Here is an 18,183-nt window from a genome sequence, read left to right as displayed (position 1 = left end):
TTGAGAAGAGATCCATAGGTTTCATCAGACTGCCAGAGAGATCCATGATACCAAAAAGACTCAGAATCCCTACAAGTTGAGTTAAAGCCAAGAAGGTAGTGATCATTGGAGTGTGCCCTTTAGAATAGTCCCTCAACAAGCACTTTTTTTTTTTTTTTTTTTTTAATGTCCCCACTTACAGCGTATGGAAGTTCTAGACCAGGGATTGAATTGAACTGTAGCTGCTGCGGCAGCATCAGAATCCTTTAATCCACTGCACTGAGCTGGGATTGAACCTGCATCTCTGCAAGCGGCTCAAGCTGCTGCAGTTGGAATCTTAACCCACTAAGACATAGTGGGAACTCCTGGCTTACTTTTTTGATCGTCAGTAGGCAGAATTGTGTTTTTTTCTTCTCTGGTAATTTTCCAAAGTTGGTTCCTTTTCAAGTAATCCGGAAGACTATTAAATGAATCCAATTTTAACAGCTGCAAATTTATTCTTCGGTGTATTTCAAGCTCATATGGCTCTGTAGTGTCAATATTGCTAGTAGTAGCCTAAGTGTGAATGTGTATTCCTGGCAAGGAGCAGATTTTCATTTTAATTGACACTTTCTTTTATATACCAAATCTTGGATGCCAAGAGCTTTCTTTCCTAGTAGTTGTAAATGCTAAATCTATACTTGACGTCACCACCTCCTGTCAAGATAAATACAAGCTTTGTTCCCCTCACAGGAGCTTAAAGAATAAATTTAATTGTTGGCCTGTTTGGGGGGATGTTGTTTTCAGCCAGGCATCACATGGACCCAACTGCAAAGATTTTCAGCGCCTAAAGCAAAATCACTGCCTTTTTTAGTTCTGAAACATGTAGCAATTGAGATGAGGATTTTAGGATCGCTCACTTATTTTTAATTCTGTGATACAGAAGTGGCAACAATAAAATCATTAATACTCCAAGTGGGAGTATGTTATGTCCTCTAAGTTTATTCAGAAAGTGTCTTGTAGAGCTAAGAAAGCTACTTTACAGTGGCAAGTATCCCTGCGCTTACAGAGATATAGGGAACAGAGTCTTTTGGCAGTTTGGGAGCAAAGGGATAGATAATGTATGCTTAATAAAAATCAATTTTTGGATGTGCCTTAGAAAACTAACGAACTCACATCTATCTAGTGATTCAGATCTCTGAGCTAAGGCACATAAAGGTCTGTTAGTAAAAAGTGGTAGGTTTATTGAGGTTTTGTTTTTAATTACTTTTTGCAGGCTTCAGGGAAGGTTTGCTCTTTTGTTTAGGATAATTCATCTAAAAACCTCGTGTAGAATTTCTTAAGTTAGAGCTTTTATATAGGATTTTTTTCTGTGACTAACCACACAGGTTTTATGTGCCTTCACTTTATTATGTTTGTGATCATTAAAATAATTGATAAATCATTAGAATAATTATTAGAATAATAAAAAATTCTGAAGTAGTGGAGACGTTATTTTCATTTTATAGATGAGGGACTCAAGGTTCAAAGAAATGAAATATTTACATTTTTATAGTAAGTTGCAGAACTAGTACTGGAACTTGGGTCTTCAGACTCCGGGCCTTGTGTTCTTTAAAACTGCACTAGCCATCCCACTTGTAAAAGAACATATGAGACACAATTGCAGTCATACATACTCCATCTCCAAGGGAGAATGGATTCATTCTTCATGTCATGATATATTGACCTAAATTTTTCTGCTTGAAATTACCCAGATTCCAAGCCTGTTTATAGAAGGTGTACTTGAGGAATGGCGAGCATTAGAAGAGTCCACAGTCCTTGAGGTTTTCTTTGATGATAATATCCGTAACTGCATCAAATACAAATTTGACATTCTGTGTATCTGTAGCACAGGTCATGTGACTATAGATTTCTTTGACGTCTTTTCTCATGTTGAGGTCAAGGAACTGACTCTTGATATAATTCCCTGCATCCTCATAAGAGTTGTTCCCTGGTTTTCCAGAAAAACAGTAAAGAAGTGGGATAAATTAACCCTTAGTTGCTCACTTAATTTTTAAGTAACTGACTTGATCCTCAAAATGTGTGAGACAGCTGTGGTTGGGGGCCTGTTTTTGGAGGGAGGGTCTTCTCTATTGTACTCTAGTGTTTCCCACTTGAGTTGAGCAAAGAAATTGAAGAAAGAGGTGTCTCTTTTTCTCCATTCTTGATTTCTGGCAGGTATCATTTGAACACTCGGTGGCTCTCCTGCAGTTAATGTCTGCTCTATTCCAGAGACATCTGAATGTAAATCTCTAACTAAATGCCCAAGTTTCTCACTTAGACATCCAAATATCACTTGGACATCACAAAGCTTATAAATGGAACTGACTATTAAAGAAATAGGGGGGAGTTCCTGTTGTGGCTCAGCAGTAACAAACCTAACAGTATCCACGAGGACTTGGGTTTGATCCCTGGCCTCTATCAGTGGGTCAAGGATCTGGCATTGCCATGAGGTGTGGTGTAGGTCACAGATGCAGCTTAGATCCTAGTGGCTGTGGCTGTGGTGTAGGCTGGCAGCTTAGCTCTGATTCAGCCCCTAGCCTGGGAACTTACATATGCCACGGGTGTGGCCCTAAAAAAAAAAAAAGCAAAAAGATAAAAGTAAAGGAATAAGGGATCATCAACTCAGCAAAGCAAAGGAGATACACTTCACTACTCCCTAAAGACAAGTTCCTTCATGACTCCTTGGTACCGGAAATGAGGAAATCACCTGTCATTACTATGAAAGAATTGTCTCTAACCCTTGGCACTTACCATCATACTCAGGAAAACAAATGCTGAGATGAACTTTCTTGATTTTTTCCTCAAAGAGGTCCTTCTTGTTGAGAAAGAGGACAATGGAAGTAGCCGCAAAGAACTTGTGGTTGCAAATGCTGTTGAACAGGTGCAATGACTCATGCATACGATTCTAGTAAGAGGAAATACCATCAGAGAGATCAGGTTGGGCTGATGGGATATCTGTCTACTTGCTGTCTCATTCCCCCTGCAGGGACTAGTTGTTCCAAATGTAAACGGAAAGGTAGAGCACAGCTTATCTCTTTTTCGTGTGGTGGAGTAGAGCCAAAGAGCTCTGACTTCCTTCTAAGTTTTTGTTGTTGTTGTTTTTTTGTCTTTTGTCTTTTGTTGTTGTTGTTGTTGCTATTTCTTGGGCCGCACCCTCGGCATATGGAGGTTCCCAGGCTAGGGGTCGAATCGGAGCTGTAGCCACTGGCCTACGCCAGAGCCACAGCAACGCAGGATCCGAGCCGCGTCTGCAACCTACACCACAGCTCACGGCAACGCCGGATCATCAACCCACTGAGCAAGGGCAGGGACCGAACCCGCAACCTCATGGTTCCTAGTCAGATTCGCTAACCACTGCGCCACAACGGGAACTCCCCTTCTAAGCTTTTTTATCTCACAGCTGTGTGATTCGGGGGCAAGCATTGAACTTTTCTGAGTCTGTTTTCCTATCTCATAGGATTATTACGAAGTTAAATGAGATCATGTATGTATCATGTCCAGGATAGTAGCTGGCATATAGGTGTGCAGTGTTATGCAGGTCTTTGGCGGCCAGGGCACAGCTCAGGACTTTGCTATCCATAAGGGCTGCTGATTGAGGGCTGAAACTGCGCCTGAGTTAACCCCTGTCCATGTACATCTCCAGGATGGTTTTGCTAGCCTCTTGTTTAGAGGCCCAGATTTCAGTTTGGGCAGAAACATGGTATGGATTCTTCGTCACTGGTGCCACATGGTAAGGGCTAAAGAATTTTCCAGTGCCACATCACAAGTACTTCGGCCTCATTTCCTTCTCCGATTGCCCCTTTGAGTGAGTGAGCAGTAATGCAATAATCTGCAGAGTCCTGAGGTTACCCAGTGCCCCAGGCCAGCCTGTTGCTGAGGAGCAGGACTTGAGGCTTACTCTAAGTGTGCTCTTTGCTGACCTGGGCTCAATCTTTTCACCTAAAAAAGGAAACTAATTTGGAGCCATTTCTAATAGCTAATACTCCTGCAAAAACCTTTTAAGACCTTGTAGACTTCAAGGTTAAAAATGAAAGATCTTGGAAAATGAATGGCCCTGTAAGACATTTTGGTTAGAAGATATTCAGAATGCTCTAATGTGAACTTGAACCTGACCTTGAAGGAGAAGGGAGAACTGGAGCAGGGGATAAGAGGATAGGAGCCTTGTCTTTTATCAGTAAGCTGTGGTCCTCTGTTTATAGAGCCGATGCTTATGTGAAATTGGCATTTTCCATACCTTTGACATCCTCTGTCTTCACTTGGAAGGTACCTGGCTGAGCTGACACTTGTCCTGCTGAGCCCCTGTCTTGTAAAACTCTACACACGCAGGAGACCACCCTCAGGTGGTTCACCAGGCGCCAATTTAAGTGGCATGTGAGAAACCTGGTTTGCTGGTCTCCCCTTTGTCCTGTTGACACTGAGTATATCTTTAGGTTTCCATATGATGTTAGTAGCTCAGCCCCCTTATCACGTTGCATAAAGATAGACATCATACACTTTTTTCTGCTCTGTCATTTTCATCTCTTAGCCTTTACTCCCATTGGCAGCCTGGGAGAGGACTAAGTATAACGTCTTTGCTTGGCCAAGTTAATGATTACTTATCCCTTTAATACTCAATTTCTCTTATGAGCTCTGTGATATGATACTTGGATATCTAACCTGAGACCAAGCTCTCAGTAAATCTGGAGCTCTAAAGTGCTAACCTAGAACCTACAGAAGAGGAGATTTTTCAAGAATTACTTGCCTGAAACACTGATTGGTCTGCCAGAAGACTGCTAGATTATTAACATGAGCTGAAACCAATGCCCCCAAGTGGAGGCGCTGTAGTGACACAAAGCTTAGTGGATGGGTTGTGGGGAACGTGCTATCAAAGCTGCTTGGTGCAAAGGCCACTCACCACTTCGTCGTCTTCCACCAGCACCATATCGTAGGCACTGAGGGCTGCACAGAAGATGATGCAGGTGACGCCCTCAAAGCAGTGGATCCACTTCTTTCTCTCTGATCTCTGCCCGCCCACATCAAACATCCTGAGAGAAGAAACAGCTGTTCTCAAACGTACGCCCAACGTATGACCCATATGCCCTTGGTGTGTACCCCAGAGAGGTGGCCGCTATGGGGGCAGTTGGCAGTAAGATGGGAATGGAGAGGAAATGGGGAGACACAGGAGTAACTCAGCCGGGGCTCACTGAAGGCCAAGAAGCATACCTATGCCCTTTTGCTGGTACCTGCCATGCCCCCCAGGGAACATGTACTCACCTGAAGTTCAAGTCTTTGACAGAAAACTTGGTCTCAATGATGCCTGTGGTTTTGACTCTGGATCGTAGCACATCTTGCTCATTGGGGAGGTAGTCAGGTGCTGTAATTCTGTCTAATTGATTCAGGTAGCTGGGAAAAGCGATTGGCATTGATGATGCTTAATTTTCCACAGCCAAGGTGAAAAAAGGTGAAGGGTCTTACCCAAAGGTGTATAACTAACTTGATGATAGAACCAGGATTAGAGTCCATGTTGCTAAATCTAGGATTCTTTCCTTCAAACCCTCATGTGTCCTTAGAAAAGGCAGTGTGGAAGGGGCTGAGGGACAAACCCATTTGAGGCCGGGGTTCTGTCCCCTTGAAGTCAAGTCAGATTACTTTTCCTTGTGTTTTGCTTGACTACAACATTTTCTAGACCTTTGAATGAGATTTGGTGGTTTAAATGGGTGCCGAAAGTTTCACTGAGAAACAGGAATAGATTAAAAGTGATTTTAGGAACATACAAGACATGAGTTGGTACAACGCATGGACCTTGTTTATACGCTGAATCAGGTTGAAGGGAAAACATTTGCGATCATTGAGGAAACTTGAGTGAACACTGATTTAGATATTTGGTGACATTAAGGAATCATTAAATATTTAGGTGCAATGGTTATGTTGTGACTCCTTTTTAAAAGAATCTTTATTTTTTAAAAACAAAGAATGAAATTTTTAGGATGAAATGAAATGATCCAGTGGGGAATGGAGAGAAAGTGAAACAAGGGTGGCCATCAGTTGATAAAAGTTGAAGCTGGGTAATTGATTGCATTATTCTGTTTTGTTTTTGTTTTTGTTTGTCTTTTTAGGGCCGAACCTGCGGCACATGGAGGTTCTCAGGCTAGGGGTCGAATCTGAGCTGTAGCCACTGGCCTACGTCAGAGCCACAGCAATGCAGGATTCGAGCCGCATCTGTGACCTACACCACAGCTCACGACCATGCCGGATCCTTAACCCACTGAGGCCAGGGATCAAACCCGAAACCTCATGGTTCCTAGTCGGATTTGTTAACCACTGAGCCATGATGGGAACTCACTGTCTTTATATATATTTGACAGTTACTTTTTTTTTGACAGTTACTTTTTTTTTGTCTTTTTAGGGCCGCACCCAGGGCATGTGGAGGTTCCCAGGCTAGGGGGCGAATAGAGCTGTAGCCGCCAACCTACACCACAGCCACAGCAACACCAGATCTGAGCCGCATCTGCAACCTACACCATAGCCCACAGCCACGCCAGATCCTTAACCCACTGATCGAGGCCAGGGAGCGAACCTGTGTCCCCATGGGTACTAGTCAGGTTCGTTTCTCATGTGCCGTGACGGGAACTCTGACAGTTACTATTAGCAAATTAAAAAAATAAAGCACATGTGAAATGATATGACTGAGAGAAAGAGGGAAGGAAATTAATATAGTGTTTACTACATGGAAAGCATTTTCACATTCAAATTCTCATTTAACCTCATAAACCTTCCAAGTTCATATCCCACTTTACAGATGACAGAAAAATCCAGAAGAGTTAAATAACTAACTTGTCCAGGATAAGAGGCACTGTGATGTATTATAAAATACATTCATCTGGGGGAGTTCCTGTTGTGGCTCAGTGGTTAACAAATCCGACCGGGAACCAAGAGGTTGAGGGTTCAATCCCTGGCCTCGATCAGTGCTTGAAGGATCCAGCGTTGCTGTGAGCTGTGGTGTAGGTCGCAGACACGGCTCAGATCTCATGTTGCCGTGGCTCTGGTGTAGGCCGGTGGCTACAGCTCTGATTGGACGCCTAGCCTGGGAACCTCCATATGCCGCGAGTGGGGCCCTAGAAAAGACAATCCCCCCCCCCCAAAAAAGAACCATTCATCTTCGTAGTCAAATAGACTTGGATTTAAATACAGCCTCTGCTACTTTATGATTTTGGGCAAATTCACTTCTTTGAACCTCAGTTTTTTCATCTGTAAATAGGACTAATAAAAAACACTATCTACCGTAAAGGCATATTGTGCAGATTAAATAAGAAAATGTACTTAGGAGTTCCTGTCATAGCACAGTGGAAATGAACCTGACTAGTATCCATGAGGATGTGGGTTCGACCCCCGGCCTCACTCAGTGGGTTAAGGATCCAGCTTTGCTGTGAGTGGTGGTGTAGTTTGCAGACGAGGCTTAGATTCTGAGGGGCTGTGGCTGCTGTGGTATAGGCCAGCAGCTGCAGCTTGCATTTGACCCCTAACCTGGGAATTTTCATATGCCATGGGTGTGGCCCTAAAAAGCAAAAAAAAACAAAAAAACAAAAAAATTGTACCTAATGCACTGAGCAGTGCCTAGGCCTGAGTGAGTGTGTGAGTCCTCCAGGGGTAGTAAATAATAACTTTATTACAACATTATGTGGCAGAACAGGGACTAGACCCAGGTCTGTTTGACCCCAAAGCTCATGCCGTCTATGGCGTAAGCTCATGCTGTTTGAGGCAGGATTGATAAACTCTGTGTACCTTTTCTTTGGGGCACTAGCTTTGCAGAGTCGGTGCTCTCTAATCCCTGACCAACTTCCTTTGCTTTGCCCTGGCAGTTTGTGCCCTGTGCCCTGGCACTCCCAAAAGGAGACTTTCATTTTGGTTAGTGGCCTAAGTAGAGCCTATGTTACCAGCTAGAAAATTCAGTCCTGAACAGGCCCTCATGGGTCACATGCCTCCCAGGAGAGCGAGTGGCAGAACCGCAGAGCTGCATTAGTGCTCATGGCTCTGGAAGGAGAGACCCTGCTTTAATTTCAGAGGACAGGGGCTAAGGACTGTGAAACAGAGCACCTCTGTTTTGAATTTTTTTCTTTTTTCGGGTAGCATCTACGGCATATGGAAGTTCCCAGATTAGGGATCGAATCAGAGCTGCAGCTGCTGGTCTATGCCACAGCCACAGCAACTCGGGATCCTTAACCCACTGAGTGGGGCCAGGGATCAAACCTGCATCCTCAAGGATACTAGTTGGGTTTGCTACCGCTTAGCCACAACAGGAACTCCCTGTTTTGAACTTTGAGTCTTCAGCTTTGTAGGCTGCAGTGAACCAATGTAAAGCAATACAGGGTGATGGGAGCTGGGGTGAATGTCCCCATCTAAAGGCGTATTAAATTCAAAGCAGAGTAAAACACTGCTCAAGCCTAACAAAACAGATACACTGGCTGAATTCAGTCCTTAGGTCTCCAGCTTTCAGTGCCTAAAGTTTTAGGTTAGCTGTGATTTCTCCTGGGAGGCTGCGATTTCTCCCGGGAGGCTGCTTGATCCCTCCTCATCCGACCCCTTCCCCAGAGTCTTACTAAGATGCTGAGTCATTGAGCTGGTACTCTGCAGCTCTGTCGAAGCAGGCTTGCACCCCACCATCCTTCCACAGCTTCTTGATGACCTCCACCAGCTCCGGAGGCATGGTACCCTCCTCAATGGAGTCAGCCAGGTTGTTGAGCTGTCGCCCATCGTCCTGTTAAGAAAGAAACCCAGGTGAGAATTAGGCGGAAGTGAAGGCTTTCCAGGAAGTTTCTGGGGTAGTGTTGAAAGGAAAGCATTTTGCATTGCTACCAAAGCCCGAGGGGGAGACAGTGTCCAGCGAGCATTCTAAGAAAACACTGATTAATTTTTGAGAGTGCGTCTGAGATGTAGAGGGGGGCAGGGTATCAAGCCCTGGGATGCCTAATGGACAGCAGAGGTCCCCAGGGCTCTCTGTGCTGTTTTCATCTTCCACCCTTAGTCCAAAAGTGAGTGTCCTGCCACAAAATATGGTGCCTCTGCTGCAGGGAGACTGGAAGTTTAAAGACCGGATTGACCATGCAACGGCCTTTGTCTTTTCAATGATTCAAACCTAGGAAGAGGCCCATACTGGAACTAGAGATTTAGCTTATGAAAGTTCTGCAGCCAGAGCAAGGAACCCAGGGGGAACAATTTAAATGATAAAATAAGACAAAAAGGCAGGGGAAGCTGAGAGCAGATTTCTATGAACATTTATGACAAAGGTAGGAATTGCACGCTTCTAGAAGACTGAAGTAAGACTTGAAGCTCAGCAGGTAGGGTTTTTGTTACATAAGCCTTTTTCTGATGTTTCCTCTGGTCTGTTTCTTCTCATTAGCCCTTCCTTCCACCCTTAACCGAATACCATTAACCACGTACCGCACAGCTCGGTTCAGAGTAGTCAATGCCCAGTGTGGACATGGCCCGGATGATAGCCAGGATGGACTGCAGCACGTTCCCATAGATGATGGCCTTGTACTCCAGGCATTCTTCTGGTGAATAGCCATCCTGATGAATGATCCTGCAAGAGGGAGACACCCAGCCCTTAGCTGGACCTGAGCAACCAGACCTAAGGGACTGGGAAGCTGGGAGGATTTAAAGGGTCCTAAGAACTTAATCTCTCTTTGTACTGCTGTTCAAGGTGGAGTGTGAGGGACATGGGGCATGCAGATGAGGGGCCTTAGGAATGAGGTCTTTTATATGCTTTGCCAAGGTTCCTTCAGGCTAAAGCGCCCTTTATCCTCCAGGCTTCCCCTGGCCCTACTGACTTCTTCACCCTACCTCAGTCCCTTGGGGCTTTGTGCCTACTCACTTCATCTGTTTGACGATAGTGCTCTTCCCTGACTCCCCGGCACCTGCAGGGAGAAATGCTTATGCTTCGGATTTCCACCACTTCTCCCCCACCCTCCAGTAGATGCCCGGGGGACGTCTCAGCCACCGCTCGCTGGGGAACCGTGTTAGGAGAGAATACAGGGGGTGACCACAGCCTCAGTTGCTGCCAGCCGTGAGCTCAGGCCATTCAGCCTGGATTTAGAGTTTCTCAGCCTCTGCACTGCTGACATTTTGTGCATATAGAGAGCTGTCCTGTGCAGGGTGCTGAGCAGCACGCCTGGCCTCTACCCACTGGAGGCCAACAGCACATCACTCTTCCAATTGTGACAGCTAAAGATGTCTCTAGACCTTTCCGATGTCTTGGGATGGGGGTGAGGGTGTGCAAAATCTCACTGAGAGCCACAGAGATTCAGAGATATTCCTTTAATACATCTCTACTCTGCCTATTTTTACTCCGGAGACTGATCTTATGGCAGGACTGGAGACAGCTGGATCCCTTCACTGAAATATGCTTTTTCCATTATCTTGCTGTGTCCTTTATGGGCTAAAATGTTCTAATATCCTCATTCACACTCCCCTCTCCCTCCATCAGAACCCCACACACCCTGCAACCCTCTCCCCCGATCTCTATATCCCTGAGGCTTAACCCCCTCCCACTTATCCTGAGCTAGTTCTCCCTAAGCTTCTTATCCCGAATGTAGAAGAAAGCGGCTTAGGCTTAAAAGGGCTCTCTGTGGCCTTGCCGTCTCTTTCCGCTCTGTAGCCTCCCGGGCTCTTTGGAGTCCGGGTGCAGGGATGCTCTTTAGTGTGTCCTGAGGGCTACGCCACAGATCAGCTGAGGAAAAGGAGGTGCCTTAGCCTGCGGCTCTAGTTCTCAGGCTCCTCGTGGGCTTGGAAACCCAGCCCAGCCACCCAGTCCTCTGCTATAAAGACCCTACCCGCTTGGGAGTTCCCGGTGTGGCTCAGTGGTCGCCAACTTGACTAGTATCCATGGGAATGCAGGTTCCATCCCTGGCCTCGCTCAGTGAGTTAAGGATCTGGCATGGCTGCGGCTGTGACGTAGGTCATCAGCTGCAGCTCCCATTTGGCCCCTGGCCTGGGAACTTTCAGGTGCAGTGGGTGTGGCCCTAAAAAGACAAAAAAACAAAACAAAATTTAAAATAAAAACAAAAAACCCTACCAGCTAGCCTAGCTCTATACTATCAATGGGGTTTCTCCTTCACTGGGAGTCCCTTCTCTATTGTCTTGGTCTATTTACAGCCATCATGAATTTCTGACGACTGAGGTGCTTTTCTTTTTTTCAGCACAAACCTGTGATCTGCTTAGGAGCTCATCAAGCTGATGAGCTTCCCATCTGGCAGGGGCTTTAGAGGCAGTACTGAATAGGAAGCCAGGAAAGGAGCCTTCCCACTCAGGGATCCCTATTTATAATCTTTTTTACAAACTTTTACTGAGAGCAAGGAGAAGGAACCAGCATACTTGGCAAGAACCCATGGACATATCCCAGGGACTACATGGCACCGATTATGTGGTAGGGCTTCTGAGTCCACCGTTCTGAGCCCACTGTCCTTTTCTGAGTTCTTTGATTGCAGATTGGGTGAGTCTGCAAGCCCACTGTTCAGGGTATTTGCTAATTGGTGTTAGGTTTGGTTAGATCCAGAGGTGGGTGGGTCCATCCTGGCCTTGCATTCTTCCTGGCTTAAACCAGAAGAGGAGCCGAACAATTCCAGAGTGGCATTGGCATTCTGGATCTCACTGGGGTGGCTTGCTCAGCCTTTGAGTTCCTGATCCCCTAGCCTGAGACTGGATGAGGAGAAGAAAAATGACCTGCCATCCCTCCTCCCCACGCAGTGGGCTAAAACCCACCTACCATCCAGGATAAGCAGGAAGGAGAAGGAGAAGGTACTTCTCCTTCTCTGGCTCATCTTCCCATCTTGCTCACCCAGCAATAGCAGCTTGACGGTCTTGGCTTCCTTGTCAGCGTCCTCCTGCAGCTTCTTTTCTAGCTCCTTGGACCTCTTGGCCAGTTCTTTGTCCTCAGCACTGGCTCCACTCCCCATCTTTCTGCTGTCTTCTCCTCAGCTGCTTCCTCCGGCCCTTAATCGTCTCCTTTAGAATTTCCTATCTGTGAGGTGAAAGATAAGGAAAAAGTAAACTGGGATCAAGTATCAGGTTCTTAGTCCTCCTAAAAAGCCGGTCTGTAGGGAGCTGGGTGAGGGAGCAGACTGTAGGTCCTTGTACCCCACCTGCCTGGCCTGAAACTCCCTACCCAGCTGGAGACCTACTTAGTCTAGGGATTGTAGCCTTTATATCTAGCAATGTGATGGGTCAAGCCAATTAAGAGCTCAACATGACAGAGGGCAAACACTCAAGTGTCTCTGTACCTATGGAAATGAACTGCTGGATTCAGATACAGGAGAATAGGGTGCAGATACTGGAGCTCTCTGGAATAAGATAACAGCTGCCCTAACTTCTGAGGGAGTGATGCCCCCAAAAGCACTCCCTTTCTAGGTTCACTTGCATCTTAGAGCTGGAGACTAGAAGCACAAATACAGGAAGCTCCCCTCATGTTGAAGCTCCATATTGCATGGTTTCAAGGGATCAAAGCACACTCCTCCATCACAGAAGGCTGGTCCTGGCAAGGAATTTTTGTTTGCGGTGTTGCCTTTTTTTGGGGATGATTAGAAATGTTTTATCCAGCCCTTCTAGTGGCTGCCACACCAGGAAGCTATTAGCATTGTTCCTTTATCTGGCTCATCTCTTTGTACATACTTCTGCTATTCGCACTTAATCACTTCATGTCCATATTTTACACAAGGGTTCCCCCAGACTGAATTGCTCCCGCTGGAGGTCAGGGACCAAATACGATTCATCCTTGAATCCTTCAGACCTTTTTTTTTTTTTTAGGGCTGCACCTGTGGCATATGGAGGTTCCCAGGCTAGGAATCCAATTGGAGCTGTGGCCACAGGCCTACGCCAGAGCCAAAGCCATAGCAACTCGGGATCCAAGCCATGTCTGCGACCTACACCACAGCTCACAGCAACGCCAGATGCTCAACCCACTGAATGAGGCCAGGGATCAAACCCCAACCTCATAGATGCCAGTCCAGTTTGTTAACCACTGAGCCATGACGGAAACTCTCAGACCTTTTGTTTTATTAGTGGATCCTCAATAAAGTTTGGTGAGGGAGGTCCTGTCGGGACTCTGCAGTAACCAACCTGACTAGCATCCATGAGGATGTGGGTTTGATCCCTGGCCCCACTCAGTGGGTTAAGGATTGGGCGTTGCTGTGAGCCGTGGTGTAGATTGCAAATGTTGCTTGGATCCTGTGTTGCTGTGGCTGTGGTGTAGGCCAGCAGCTGTAGCTCTGATTCGACCCCTAGCCTGGGAACTTCCATATGTCATGGGTGTGGCCCTAAAGAGACTAAATAAATAACTAAATAAGGTTTGGTGAAGGAAGGAAGGAAAAAGGGTATATGGTGGAGAGAATGGGGCTGCTTACCCTCCACCCCCAAAGCCACCTGTGGCCCCAATTCACTTGGCGAGTGAACTTTGTTAGCATTTAACGTCGGGGGCTTGTGCTGCCTCTTACAGCAAAGGGTTTCCATGGGGAATTGGACTCCAGCCTCTGGCTCCTCAAAGGTCAGGGCCGCCCTCCCTCTGGCCCTCCTCCCAACTGCCCCCTCCTGGGGAGAAATGAGAATGCAGCCTAGAAATTGCCTCAGACATATGGAAGGCACTCTCCATTGGTCACACTTCTCTATGCCAATTGCTTCATTTAAATGAGTCCCTATGGAGCCTCTTCAGAGGGACATGCTTTAGACGGCAGCTGCCCCAAATGTGGTGCAAGGCCTCGCACAGTGCACGCAGGAGCTTCTTAGAGATGCAGAATCCGAGGGCTGAACCCAGACCGTCTGATTCAGAACCTGCATTTCAACAGAATCACAGGTGACTCCAAGGATACTAAAAGCTCTGCCCTAGGGAGTACTGGGAAACTGTTTTGTTTTTGTTTTTGTTTTTTTTGTTTTTTTCTTCTCAGACTGGCCAGATGATACGATGAACCAGGATGCTTGTTTCTGTATTTCATCAAATCTTAGATGCCATGGATTGTGATTTCAAAGATGTTAAAATATATGTTTTTAAAAGAATGTGTTTTACAATCAGTAAGTTCCAATAATTGTGCCTATTCCAGAACCTGAGAAACTGTATTTTTTTTTTGTCTTTTTTGCTATTTCTTGGGCCGCTCCCGCGGCATATGGAGGTTCCCAGGCTAGGGGTCGAATCGGAGCTGTAGCCACCGGCCTACGCCAGAGCCACAGCAGCTCGGGATCCGAGCCACGTCTGCAACCTACACCACAGCTCACGGCAACGCCAGATCATTAACCCACTGAACAAGGGCAGGGACCGAACCCGCAACCTCATGGTTCCTAGTCGGATTCGTTAACCACTGCGCCACGACGGGAACTCCAAGAAACTGTATTTTAAACTAATATATGTGACTCTCAGCCTCTGGCAAGTTTGAAGAACCCTGAGCTAGAACAGTGGTTCTCAGCTCTTGGTGTATATTGGAATTTACCCAGACACCTTTTGAACAAATACTGATTTAACTGGCCTGGAGTGTAGTCCAAGCATGAAGATTTAAAAATTTCCTCAGGTGATTCTAATGTGCAGCCAGCGTTGCAAACCACTGAGCTCAAAGGATTTAACTTTCCCTTTCCTCTTAGAGTGGAATCATGCCGAGGTGGCCAGGTAGACTAAGAAAGTGGGAGGGAAAACCTAGGTCTCCCACCTGCCAGGTACCCCAAGCATCACTGATGATCTCCTTCCCACCGCCTCTCAGCTGCGTATCTTGGTATCTGGCCGAGAAGCCTTGGGCCTGGAGCTCAGACTCCCAAGCCTGATGGAGAAATAGGCAGCCGCCATAGTACCTTCCATGGGGACTGGTTTTTTCCCCAATCAAAAATTGGCAGGTGCTTATTGACTTAAGGGAAAACAAGAGAGTGTCTTTGAAATTGTGACTGTCTTGGAATCTCGGCTCTAAGGCTTCAGTAATTATACCTCCCAGTCCTGCCTCGCCTACCCACAACATGGGTAACTTATACCTAGGCCAGAGATATGCTGCCAGCCTGCCCTGTTCAGAGCCAGCGACTGCCAGGGACCAAGCTAGACAGTTTACATGGCTCCTCTCAGTTAATTCACACACCAGCATCCAAGTAGCTGCTCACAGTGTCCCTAAATTACAGACCAGATAACCAAGACTTGAGGGTTAAGTAACTTGTTTGGGATCGTACAGTTTAACAGACAAACCAGGTGATCTTCCTTTCCACTACTGCACAAAAGCAGCCAGTCAAAGAACACTTGGTCACAAAAGACGGGCAAATGCACGAGCTCAGTAACAGCAGCACTTGCATCACTAAAGGAACCTCTAACTGGTTTTACACGTGGTGAAAATGTTTGGGCTCATTCCTTTTTCAGTTACCACCTCTGCAAAACTTCTCTGCTGCTTCTGCTCATGTCCTAGCTTGTTCGGCTCCCAATTCCCACTAGTAAGTAAGCTGAGTATGGGAACTCCTGGCTCTCATCTGCTCTCTAATTGCACAGACCTGCTGCTATGCAGGGACCATCCTGATGCCTCCTGTTTTCAGCTCCTGTGCCTTCCTGGGGCTGTTCTACTTCACTATCACATTGGGGTTCAGTGTCCTGGCCGGGTACGTAAAGCATGTAGGTGCTATTCCCATTTTAGGGGTGAGTGAACTGAAGCGTAGAAAGGCAAGCCTCTTGTTAATAAGCAAGTTAGTTTCAGAGTTCCTTGGTTGCTCAGCAGGGTAAGGATCCAGCATTGTCACTGGTGCGGCTTGGGTCTTTGCCATGCACCGGGTCAGTCCCTGGCCCTGGGAACTTCTGCGTGCCAGGGGCGCAGCCAAAAAAAAAAAAAAAAAAAAAAAAAAAAAAACAGAAAACAAAAAAAAAACACCCAACAAGTTAGTATTGGAATCAGCTAGAGCTCAGGTATCCTAGTACACAGTCCTTATAACCAAATTTTTCTTTTTAGCATCTCCAGCAACAGACTTTATTGTTTGAATCTTTGCATAACCAAATTATTTTGAATGAAGGAAAAATAATCACCATTTTCCAACGAATTTAGTACTGCTTCCTGAGTTAAAGGGAGAGCTTAGGATCTGTCTTCTACCTGGTGGCATGGATGTGGGTAAAGCCTTGTTCCAGCTGGAGTCAGGGTGGGGGGGCATGAAGAAAGAGGAACTGCCTCCAGGACCTTCTAGACCAATGAAAGAATAGGCACAAATTCCTTTTAGTTAAAGAAACTAAACTGTGCTGTCGCTGGAGAATTCAGAGTTGTTTAAAACCTGCCTCCACCCTGGTAGGAAAGACAATTACAACACACATCTCATTGTCAGACTGATAAATTCTGTAGTAGAAGAAGGGAGGGAACAATTGAAAACTGAACAGACTTTCAACAGAGAAGCAGAACAACAACAGAAATGAGGGATGGGCATTTGGGGCGAGGACAGAGCCGGAGAGAAACATGGCGGCATGAGGTAAAGAGTGGGCTTGGAGAAGACTGGTAAGGTTGACATGACGGAGCTGGAGGGAACGAGTCAAAAGTGCACAGAGGGGGAGTTCCCGTCGTGGCTCAGCGATTAACAAATCTGACTAGTAACCATGAGGACGCAGGTTCAATCCCTGGCCTCGCTCTGTGGGCTAATGAGCTGTGGTGTAGGTCTCAGACACAGCTCAGATCCGGCATTGCTGTGGCTCTGGTGTAGGCCGGCGGCTACAGCTCCGATGAGACCCCTAGCCTGGGAACCTCCATGTGCCCTAAAAAGACAAAAAATAAAAATAAACAATGCTGGCTGGGTGACTGGAGTCAGGGGCTGGCTGCTAGGAGAAGCTGAGAAAAAGAGCTGAACAGCTTGATTCTAGAAGCATCTGGAAATAGGGTATGTTTGGGAAACTGTTGTGGCCAATGATCTTTTTCAGGCCTCGCGTGTGCTCTCCTAAGTCTAAGATCTGCTGAGTGTGGTCTGACACCACAAGTGAGTGGCAGGCCACAAGCTCAGAGAAGCAGAGAATTAAGAAGTGCATTGTCAGTCCCTGACCTGGAGGTCAGCGAGGGCCATTTAAGGAACTCCCTAGAGTATAAGACAGGAGATGAGGAAGCTGCATTTCAAGCTAGGGGAAGCTCCCAGAGGCTCAAAGACAACATTGAGGCCCCAACATGAAAAAAGCTCCAGCTTTTTTCATAGAGGATGACTCACTCCTTCGTTTCCCGCACTGTTCTGCAGACAATGAAACCCCACTAAGATTCTTGCTGAAGTTTTGTAGGTGGGGAGATTGGTGCTTAGCTGTAATCAAGGCAGACTTCCTAGGGGGGACAGCAACCAAAAGGCCTGGAAATCAGGGAGGGTTGCAGGGTGAAGAGTGTGTTGCAGGTGGGACCAAGGATGGTGAAGGGACTAGTCAACTGGTTTGCCTAGGTAGGGTGAAGGGCAGAAATTGCCACCTCTGGGCTTAGTTAGGTAGGTAAATAGGTAGGTAGGTCTGGATTAAGGGGGAATCCCAAAGAGACCTGGCCCCATGCAAGACACTACTCCTTAAAACTATGCCAAAATTTGCATTTTATCAGACTATAGATGACGTTCTATATGGTTACCTAGTACTTGATTCTTGATTTTGAGATTTTATTATTCATTGTTGAGAGCCCAACAGCCTCAAAATTCCCAAAGGCGCCAAGATCAATTTAGTCTGAGGTTAAAACCTAGCAGAGTCTGCTGTGGGTGTGATATGGAGGCTATTACAGATCTTTAGAGACTTTTGCTGCTTTCCATTTCCTTGATTATATAAGTAATGGATATGTATTGTAGATAATTTTTTAAATGCAAATGAATATAAAGAAGAAAATAAATATAACCCATAACCCCACCATTCACAGATAATCATTTGTTGAATTTTTGATGTGTTTCTTTTCTATGCGTATATGTCACATAATTAGGGCCAAAATATGTGTACAGATTTTTGCATCCATTTTTTTTGCCTAACTTTACATTGTAAACATTTTCACCTTATTAAGAAATTCTTGGGAGTTCTGACGTGGCTCAGTGGAAAGGAATCTGACTAGCATCCATGAGCATGCAGGTTCGAGTCCTGGCCCTTGCTCAGTGGGTTAAGGATCTGGTGTTGGCATGAGCTGTGGTGTAGGTCACAGATGTGGCTTGGATCCCGTGTTGCTATGGCTGTGGCATAGGCTGGCAGCTACACCTCTGATTTGACCCCTAGCCTGGGAACCTCCATAT

General features: G+C 46.1%; 1 protein-coding gene across 1 annotated transcript; it reads right to left on the bottom strand.

Moving 5' to 3' along the window:
- Window positions 1-1,476: 1,476 nt before the first annotated feature.
- Window positions 1,477-12,145, bottom strand: GNAT2 (G protein subunit alpha transducin 2). Its single transcript, XM_047785099.1, has 8 exons — window positions 11,813-12,145; window positions 9,851-9,893; window positions 9,418-9,559; window positions 8,577-8,734; window positions 5,254-5,382; window positions 4,895-5,024; window positions 2,752-2,905; window positions 1,477-1,948 (listed from the first exon to the last, which is right to left on the bottom strand). Exons 1-8 carry the CDS (start codon window positions 11,928-11,930, stop codon window positions 1,758-1,760), a joined length of 1,065 nt encoding a protein of 354 aa, XP_047641055.1. The 5' UTR covers window positions 11,931-12,145; the 3' UTR covers window positions 1,477-1,757.
- Between the last annotated feature and the right edge of the window lie 6,038 nt (window positions 12,146-18,183).

Source organism: Phacochoerus africanus, chromosome 6, assembly GCF_016906955.1.
Source record: "Phacochoerus africanus isolate WHEZ1 chromosome 6, ROS_Pafr_v1, whole genome shotgun sequence".
Lineage (NCBI taxonomy): Eukaryota > Metazoa > Chordata > Mammalia > Artiodactyla > Suidae > Phacochoerus > Phacochoerus africanus.
This window is presented reverse-complemented; position numbering and strand designations above follow the sequence as displayed.